General features: G+C 42.8%; 1 protein-coding gene across 1 annotated transcript; it reads left to right on the top strand.

Moving 5' to 3' along the window:
- Nucleotides 1-4,623: 4,623 nt before the first annotated feature.
- Nucleotides 4,624-9,427, top strand: LOC125518511. The gene is made up of 7 exons (XM_048683333.1): nt 4,624-5,007; nt 6,237-6,294; nt 6,991-7,071; nt 7,176-7,211; nt 7,607-7,846; nt 7,933-8,071; nt 8,624-9,427. The coding sequence occupies exons 1-7, from the start codon at nt 4,829-4,831 to the stop codon at nt 9,100-9,102; spliced, it is 1,212 nt and encodes a 403-aa protein (XP_048539290.1). The 5' UTR covers nt 4,624-4,828; the 3' UTR covers nt 9,103-9,427.
- Nucleotides 9,428-10,106: the final 679 nt, after the last annotated feature.

Here is a 10,106-nt window from a genome sequence, read left to right as displayed (position 1 = left end):
GGGTTGACCAAGGTGCTATTAAGGAATTATCCAAAGATTGGTCATGTGAGTGTTGAGCTTATTGCAAGCATGTCTTGAAGAAGAAGATTGTGTGATCATTCATGTTTACCTTCAAGACATCATCCAAACGAAGAGAGTTGGAAAGATTCAAGGTTGATCAAGACTAAGTCAAGAGTGAATCAAGTTGATCAACTCACAAAGAGTAGAAGATGTACCGAGAGGGATCAAGTGATCCCATGGTATGGTAAGCATTGTCCATTGCACTTTGTGTACTAACCCATGGTCTATGTGAGAGTCTATGTGGGGTTAGGTACGTGTCCATGGGCTTGCGTCAAGGGATGATATCATACAACCCATGGGAAGGATGACATCAAGTGGTGATCGTCATCAAGATTGCCGTGTGCAAGTTCAAGTGGAGAATCACGAAGAGATCAAGTGCTTGAAGCTTGCCATCCATTGTGGTGTCAATGGACTTGTGAAGATGTGCCGAAGAGTGGCTCACCCATAGTGGAGCATGGGGGAGCAATCATCTAGTCTCCATCGACCCAACACAATCAAGAAAGGTGGTCCATCTTGAGAAGGACAAGATCGTCATCATCTAGCTCAAGTGGATCATGTGCAAGGCAAAGGTTTGCCCTTGATAGGTTTTCTATTTTACCGGTCTCATGGTGGTAGTTGGGAGACCAGGTTATAGGATCGATAGCCGTACTATCAAGGGGGGCTCTCAAGTGAGTAGCTTGATCGTATCGTTCATCGAGAGCTCAAACCATTGCATCCTTGCATCATGTTTCTTGGTTCTTGTTTGGTTCTCTTTGTGAGTCTTAGAGCTTATGGTCATCTTGATGACAAGCTTGAGTTCATCGAAAACGGAGTTTGCATGCGTCTTCTATGATGTTTTCGGTGTTGGAGGTTTTACCGGTCTTATCCGAGGAAGGGTTCTCACCTTTTCCTTTTGGGCCTTTTCTCATTTGCTTCTTATTGGTATTTCTATCAAGATTGTGTTAGCCCTTGTCGCTAGCTTTCCAACAAACTTGGTTTCATCGAATTCGGAGTCCGTTTGCAAAAGTTGTGGCAGTTTTGGTGTTCTGAAAAGGCTGCAACGGTACTACCGCGAATTGGAGCGGATGTAATTTTTTACTACCGCTCCAGAGCGGTACTACCGCTCCAGAGCGGTACTACCGCGGCTCCTACAACGGTAGTACCGCTCCGGACCAAAAACTCGTCCCAAGTCCTGCGGTGGTAGGCCCGGATGTATTTTTTTAGTACCGTTCGCTAGCAGTAGTACCGCTACCCTTTGCGGTAGTACCGCGATCCCTAGCGGTAGTACCGTGAGGATGAGCGGTAGTACCGCTCCGGCGGTTCTACTGGCCTTTTGCCTCCTCGCTGTTGTTTTTCAAAGGGGTACTACCGCCCTAGCGGTAGTACCGCGCCTTGGAGCGGTAGTACCGCTCTGTGCGGGCTGTGAGCATAACGGTTGGATTTTTCCCCACCTATAAAAGGGGGTCTTCTTCCCCAATGAACCTTATCCTTTGAGCTCGTGTTCTTCCCCCATTGTTGACCTTCTTCGAGCTTGCTAACTCTCAATCCCTCCATGGATTCTTACTAATTTTTGAGGGAAAAGAGAGAGGAGATCTAGATCCACATTTCCACCAATCACTTTCTCCTCTAGGTGAGGGGAACCCCTTGAATCTAGATCTTGGAGTTCTTGGTGTTCTCCTTCTTGTTCTTCCTCTCATTTTCCTCCGTAGCATTAGTTGCTTCGGTGGGATTTGAGAGAGAAGGACTTGGGCACTCCGTGTGCCCTTGCCATTGCATTCGGTGCATCAGTTTGAGTTCTCCACGTGATACGTGGAAGTTACAAGTTGAGAAGCTTATTACTCTTGGGCGCTTGGTACCTTTGAGCTTGTTCCTCTTGGGTGCTTGGGCGCCCTAGATGGTTGGTGGTGTTCGGAGCTCAATCATTGTGGTGTAAAGCTCCAGGCAAGCGTCGGGGTCTCGAATTAGGTTGTGGAGATCGCCCCGAGCAATTTGACGGGTACCGGTGACCGCCCCCAAGGGTTACCAAAGTGTACGGGTTCGGTGACCACCCCTAAGGGTTGCCATTTGTACGGGTTCGATGACCGTCCTCAAGGGTCCCTTAGTGGAATCACGGCATCTTGCATTGTGCGAGGGCGTGAGGAGATTACGGTGGCCCTAGTGGCTTCTTGGGGAGCATTGTGCCTCCACACCGCTCCAAACGGAGATTAGTATCCGCAAGGGTGTGAACTTCGGGATACATTGTCGTCAACGCGTGCCTCGGTTATCTCTTACCCGAGCCCTTTACTTATGCACTTTACTTTGTGATAGCCATATTGTTTCTTGTTATATATCTTGCTATTACATAGTTGTTTATCTTGCTTAGTATAAGTTGTTGGTGCATATAGGTGAGCCTAGTTGTTGTAGGTTTTGTGTTTAGCAAATTAACCGCTAGGTTTATTCCGCTTTTGTTCTAGCCTTAACCGTAATTATTTTAAAGCGCTTATTCACCCCCCCTCCTCTAGGCGACATCCTCGATCTTTCAAAGCCGATGGTTGACTTGCAACCGAGGCAACTACAAAAAATGTACGACAAGTCCCAGTTCCGAGTCGATGATTGACTTGCAATTGGGCCCCAAACATATGCCCCCTAGTTGCGAGTCGATGGTTGATTTGCAACTGGCCCCCTGCAAACATACGCCTCCCTAGTTGCAATTCGATTGTTGACATGCAACCGGGGCCACTACAGATCCTAGTTGCAAGTTGATGGTTGACTTGCAACTGGCCTCCTACAAACATACGTCCCCCTTTGTTGTGAGTCGATAGTTGACTTGCAACTAGGCCCCCACAAACATACTTCCCCCTAGTTGTGAGTCGATGGTTGACTTGCAACTGGGGCAACCACAAAAAAATACGACGCGTCCCACTTGCGAGTCGATGACTGACTTGCAGCTGGGGCCAGTACAAACATATGTCCCCCCTAGTTCTGAGTGGATGGCTGACTTGCAACTGGAGAAAGTACACAAAAGTACAACGCGTCCTAGTTGCGAGTCGATGTTGAAAAACAATAATAAATTTAAAAAATCTTCATGAGTTTGAAAAAGTGTTCAATATTTTTTTTAAAAAATGACGGATTCTAATTAGTGTTCGCACACTTCAAAAAATATCTTGTACAAAAATGTTATGGATTAAAAGTGGAAAACGAGAAGAAAAAGAAAAAAGAAAATAACAAAAAAGAAAAAGATAGAAACGTTAGTACAAAATTATCCCAAAAAAGAGAAAAAAAATGCAGCTCAAATTGACAGTGTGGCCACGGACACACAAACATAAAAAAAAGAAAAAAAAGGAGGAATAAACAAAAGGAAATGGGCTAGCACATAAATGGATAAGCCCATGCACAAAACACGTAGTAGCAAAAAAATTCATGACTGTAGAACATAGGGACAATCCCATGTGTGTAGACACGCATAGATAATTCTTACAAAAAGTTCAAAAAATATTATGCCTGCATGACAAAAAAATATTCATGACTTTGAAAATATATTTCTTGCGGATCTCGACTGCAAATGTTGTGCCCGCATGAAAAACACACACAAACAAATACCAAAAAATTGAAAAAAAAAGAATCAACAATGCCACTCCTCGTAAAAAGAAACACAAAAATCAAAATAAAAAGATAAGAATGTAAGAAAAAGGGGAATGTGAGAGTGAGAAGATAGTGGTGGATAGGAGCAGAAGGTGCAGGAGATTTAGGATTGACTCAATTTCTAATAAACAATCAAGAATTTAAAATAAAAAGGCTCAGGATAAACAAATGATAAAAAAGAAAAATAACACAAAAAGGCCCAGACCTGAAAAAAAGCAGAACAAAGGCAGCGGGGGCACCATCGGATTTGACAAGATAAAAAAACAAGCCCATATGCCCACGAAGGCTGACCACTGCGTGTGATTGGAAAAACAGGCTAGAGGGACACTAGCGACGGGAAACACATCGACAACACAAACGAAAAGAACTTTGCACGAATCTTACAGCTCCTTTATCATGTGGTGGACAAATTAGATGTGACATAACTAAAAAACATCTAGATGTGAGTTAGTAAATCCGTAAGAATATATCTACCTTGGTTCTCATCCATGCCTAGATAATCAACCCTTAATTTGACTAACAAATGGTTCTTTTCATGTTATGTGAGTAGCCTGTTGGCGACACATAACAGAGTAACTATAGCAGCCTTGGCTCCGTGCAAGGGATGTAGTTGACCGATTCATGTTCGTGTTCATCATTTTTCTTTCGTTGCAATGCACAGACATGTGTGCTAGCCCCATGGCCCCATTCAAACAGGCCCTCCTATTTTTTTAGAATATTTTTTTTGACAGGCCCTCCTACAATATTCGAATTGTATTTCTACGTGCACGGGCTACGTACGCATTCCTCATCTTTATCCTACGAGCCGCGTAGGATAGCTTTGACCCATCACCACGAAAATCATTTCTTTAACAAACGCGCCGACGAGAAACCCAATGCCGCACTCGTGCGGAAACCGCAAAAAAGGAGGCACGGAAGCTCACGGAAACGCAAAAAAGAAAGAAATAAACAAATCCGCGACGAACCAAACGCCAAAGCGACCCATCTCCTCCCTCCCATCCGATCTCCATCTCCATCCTCCAGTCCTTCCTATCCCCGTCTCCGCTAGTCCCCCTTCCGAGCGAGACAGCAGCGCAAACCCTCCCTCCCTCCCCCACCCGCCGCAGCCTCGATTCGCCGCCTAGGTCCGTCCGGCGAGGGAGGGCGGGAGGAGCGGCGGCTGGCGGCCATGTGGCCCGGCTGCGGCGGCCGCTTCTACTGGGCGCCCGCGCCGCCGTCCGGGGCGCGGGGCGTCGTGGTCGTGTTCGCGTGGGTGTGGAGCGACGAGGCGCAGCTGCGCCCGTTCGTCGAGCTCTACGCCTCGCTCGGCTGGCGCTGCCTCGTCTGCCACCCCGACCTCGTGTCGCTGTGAGTGGCGCCGCTTCCCCCATCCTCCCGCTCTCGCTCCCTGCCACTTGTTGCTTGTGCTAGCCGTTAAATCCGGGAGATCTGTTGCTCGTCTGGGCTCGTAGAAGTGGCCGCCTGTAGCTCTGCGGCCTCACGGAGTGGAATCATAGCTGCGGTTAGGTTTAATTTTAGAGATTCTTAGATTGTTCACTGGTTTTGTTGTAGCTGCGGTTAGGCTTAATTTTGGAGATTCTGAGATTGGTCACTGGTTTTGTTGTAGCTGCGGTTAGGCTTGATTTGAGATTGGTCGCCAATTTTGTGTCTGCCCGAATTATCGGGGACTAGGCTTTATCCTTCAGGTTTAGCTTGTCATGAAAATTTCTCTGGAGTTCAATTAGTTGATGGGTAGTGTTCGATCGGTCACTCGATTCATCACTGCGTGTTGCTAGTTCTCTTAGTTCGAGAATCTCTGTAACTGTGCAATTCATACTCTTCTATATTCTGCATGGTTTATATTGTCGCTTTGTGCGCTTTTAGGTAAATATACCTACGTACCTGCAGCGTGCGAGTGGTTAGCGTCTTAGCGATCTTGCGTGTTCGGGGTTTGGTTATGCTTTGAGATTTGGTAAAGCTATATTTATTGGACGATAATGGAAGGTTTTGCATTGTGGTACTTGCATTTTTGTGCAATTGAGGATGTGAAAAATTGAAGGAATCAATTTTAGTAAGTAAAAATGAAACACACGAAAATTGAACCTTCTGAAACTACTAGTATGTTGAACTAGCAAAAGGAGCTAAAGTAACATATGGATTGCTTCAATATGTTAAGAATGTTTGGTACATCCATCCAGAGTTTTGTTGCCTGAACACAGTTTGTGCATCTGCAAGCTTGGTAGTCATTTATGTAGTTTGTGCAGAGACCGCAGAGTAATTTTATTGAATAGCATTACCAAATTAAGTGCATCAAATCAGATGTTGCTCGAGGTAGAGGGTTTTATCAGCATCATCTGTTGCTGGTAGAGCTATAGGCTTCATTCAGCAGGGTATTTCACCTAAAATGACACTTGAGTGAGTATCATTGTAACACTAGGTCACTAGCGATGGAGTTCCTTGCATCGTGCTTCTGCTATCAACTTATCTTATACTTGAAGGGCTATGGTGTAAACTTGCATATGGGGTCTTCTGCAGTCTGCACCCTTAGGTTCCTATTTACACCTAATGGCACTATACTGATTCTTTTCTTCTTCCAGGTATCTCTCTGAGAAAGCGGCAACATTGGCATGTGGTGTTATTAGTGAGCTGGCAAAGGTACATTTTTTTCTTGGTTGTTGTACTCCACAAATACCACGTTGTATAGTAAGCATTGATAACTCTATTGTTCAAATGAAGAAAGTAATACTCCCTCCGTCCGGAAACACTTGTCGTAGAAATGGATATATACATCCATATCCATATCCATTTCTCCGACAAGTATTTCTGGACGGAGGGAGTAAGTAACTATGTTCCTTATTGTTTTAGTCAATGATCATATTGTATTTAGCCTACTCCAGCACTGACACTATTTTGTACTCCCTCCGTAAACAAATATAAGAGCGTTTAGATCACTAAAAGTAGTGATCTAAACGCTCTTATATTTCTTTACAGAGTGAGTAATACACATGGGACTGTTTCTCTTTTTGCTCCTTAATCATCCAAATGATTTATACATATATAAATGTATAGATGTAAGAACCCCTGGCAGACCACATTAATTTAGAGTTTGACCCTTCACCTCTTTCCATTTATTTTATACTTTCCGTCCATGCGGCAACCTCTACATAATCTTCTTGCTGATTTAGAGTCTGAAATATTTGCATGTTGACATACTATAAACTTTCTGTATTGTTTAGAAGAATGCATATAAGCTCTCGTGGGATGGGACTTCTGTTTACTATCTTTCCTCTTGGTTGCAGTTAATTATTTTATAATTTTTGTTTTTAACTATGTGAAATGCTGGTGTTTCAGGAATTGAAAGTAAAGCCATTGCCAACTGTGCTTGCTTCTTTTTCTGGTGGCTCAAAGGGATGCATGTACAAGGTTATTCAGGTGCATGCTTGTTCGGTTCTTCCTTTTGCCACCTCATCGTACCTATCATCTATTTTCCTTTACCCTTTCACAGTTTGAATGACTAAATTTGATTTGTTTCACAGTTACTAGACGGAAGATGTGAAGGAGATGCAACGATGGTATGTTATTTCCATCTTTTCTCTTCTCCTGAAGTTTACATATACATTTCTCTTTGTTGCAAGGATAATGGGAACCTATTTCAAAACCACATCTATGTCAATTGTGAAGTGTATATACTAGGTTTTGTTTTCTTCCATTTGCATGTACTGTGTAGTAATTTGCTCATTCTGTTGAAGTTGTTTTCTACATCATTGTCATTATGTTCTGACTAGGCATATTTTCAGTTGCATATATTCAATCTCTTGTACATACTTGGAAGTCTCTCAACATCATTCTATGTTTAAGTCCTCATTTTCTTTGCCATTGTCATCATGTTTTGACTTGGCATATTATCAGCTGTGGATTTGTTGGCAAACATGTTAGACATTATTGATGTAAATTTTCCATTATGTAGAAGGACTATCGGTTAGTTAGAAATTGTATCTCTGGCCAAATTTATGACTCTGGCCCAGTGGATTTTGTGAGCGATGTGGGCACACAGTTTCTTCAAAATCCTGTGATTGGCACTTCATCTCAACCATCCATGCTACGTTCCTTCATGGCAAAGGCTCTGGCGTCTGGAATGGATACTCTCTTCCCAAGCAGAATTGAAGCTCAGCGTGCAGAATATTGGCACACGCTATACTCATCAGCAGTAAGTCTGGTCTGCCTTTGTGATTTCTGCAAATCATTTTCAGTTCTTCACTAGCCACACCAATTAACTTTTAACTGTTCATCCAGGGGTTGGGTTCAGTTCTTATATTTTGCTCGGAAGGTGATGATCTTGCTCCATGCCATGTTGTCTGTGGTTTCGCCAGGCGTTTGGTCGAACTAGGCACAGATGTTAAAGTAATCAAGTGGAGTGATTCCCCTCATACTGGTACGCCTTCATTTTATCTTCAGTGTCTGGTTTTATTAGATAGGATTACCGAGTACTAACTTAAAATGTGAAATATATTACTAATAGAAACATGTATTTGCACAATTACTGTCATGGCGGTTTCCATTCCAAGACCTTGCATTCATATCATATTTGGATTTGTTAATTGCGGTAAGATTGTCTGACGGATATGAAAACAACTTCATGTCTATACGTTTAGGTCCTAGAGACCTAGATCACAGTAGAAGACAATGGATCAAGCATTTGCATCATCTTGCCTAACAATATTTTCCATCCATTTTAGAATTTCTAATTTATCGAAGAAGATAATACGAAGCTCAAGTGTTTGATCTGACTATTTGATTGAACGTTTATACTCTGTCATGAGGGCAAATACAATATTATCTCAGAATTTAATATTGCAAAGCTACATATTTGGTTATTTATGTTAAGTTCCATCATTTAAAAATCCTTGATATCTTCTTCTCTGCTGGGAGTCATCATTGCAGATTTCATTCACAGCCAATTATTTTTTATATATATATCCTGCAGGCCATTACAAGTTGCATGAAGTGGAATACAGAACTGCTGTAGATGATATACTGAAGAAAGCTCTTGTCACCTTCTGCCACAGAAGCCAGCTGAAGGGCACTAGTGCATGGGATCAGGAGTACAAGATAGCACACTGTGTGTGCAATCTACACAATGTGGCTGCCAATTCAAATGAGAGCCTGAGAAGGGTAGCCAACAGTCCCAGCGACCATTTCTTCTTGCCAAGTTCAAAGGACCATCATGATTCTAGGGAACCAGATTCTCTGATTGAGGAGCAGAAACGGTCACTACCCTATCCAGCCAGGATGGAGCCTCAAGGAGTCCTTGGCCAAATTATGTTTGATGTTTGTGTTCCGAAAAATGTTGAAGGATGGGACATCAAGCCAACAGTGTCTCCGAATGGACGACCAACATTGGCTTCTGCACGGCAACTGGGTCCGTTCAATCCCATCAAGTACCTCCGCCGTTCAAGGCTATAGTTTGTGTTTGCTGCAAAGAAGAGTTTTGTGTATATAATGGAGGCAATATGTTAAATACCGATTATGAGCAAGCTTTCACCTATGTAAGTTCCCTCAATATTCGACTTATTAGTTGTTTCTTTTTATGCCTTTTGGCGAGAGGATGTACATATCCTATGTATATTTTACTGGTGTATGTTAGAAGGGAGTTGGCATAGGTTCTAGCAAAGCTGTTAAGGCGTGCTAACAATATAGGGAAGGGACCGCAGTATTATTTCCTTGTAAGTTTATTTTGTGTCTAATATGACCTAAGCTAACTATCGGGAGAACCATATTTTCTTTTGAATCTTTGCTGCTGCTTAGCGTTTCACTGTTATTATCGCTGTCCCATAAAGAACTTTGTGGTCTATTCATTATTAATGTGCTCTTGGTACTTAGGATGTTTCTTTCATATCTTTTGACTCAGCATTTATGTTCAGTGTTGTGGTTCTACTTCACCATGTGCTATCATAGGTGTTGCTTACTGGTTCAGATGAGGATTATTTGTCCAGCGACGGCACTTCCGTATCTCTTTTGAATGTTAATGACATGATCTTGAAGATAATTTTGCTAATTTAAGAATCTGTAAAACTCATTCGGTCCTTGCTCACTCTTTTATTTGTTGGAAGGGCTAAATTATTCGATGCTTAACAACTTTTTTGACCTTTGAGATCGTCTTATGGAGTACTACTACTCTTGACTGTCCGGTTTCCTCGAAAGCAACCCACTCTCTATGCCGAAGTTACAGGAACTTGCGACCATTTTTCTCGAGCTCTAGTTCCTTCTGTATCTTTTTGCTAACCGTGTTTTCCACCGAGTTTCCAATGGATATGTCAGGTACCGTATCTACTTTAGAAAATCGAATTCTTCAGGAACATTCAAGCCTGGAAATTAGGCTATGCAGGCAGAGCCTTTTTGACTTAGCTGCTTGGGGCATTTTGTTGCATGTTCTTTCCTGGAAAAACGGAAAGAGATTTTTGACCACT

The sequence above is a fragment of the Triticum urartu genome, chromosome 7, assembly GCF_003073215.2.
Source record: "Triticum urartu cultivar G1812 chromosome 7, Tu2.1, whole genome shotgun sequence".
Taxonomy (NCBI): Eukaryota; Viridiplantae; Streptophyta; class Magnoliopsida; order Poales; family Poaceae; genus Triticum; species Triticum urartu.
This window is presented reverse-complemented; position numbering and strand designations above follow the sequence as displayed.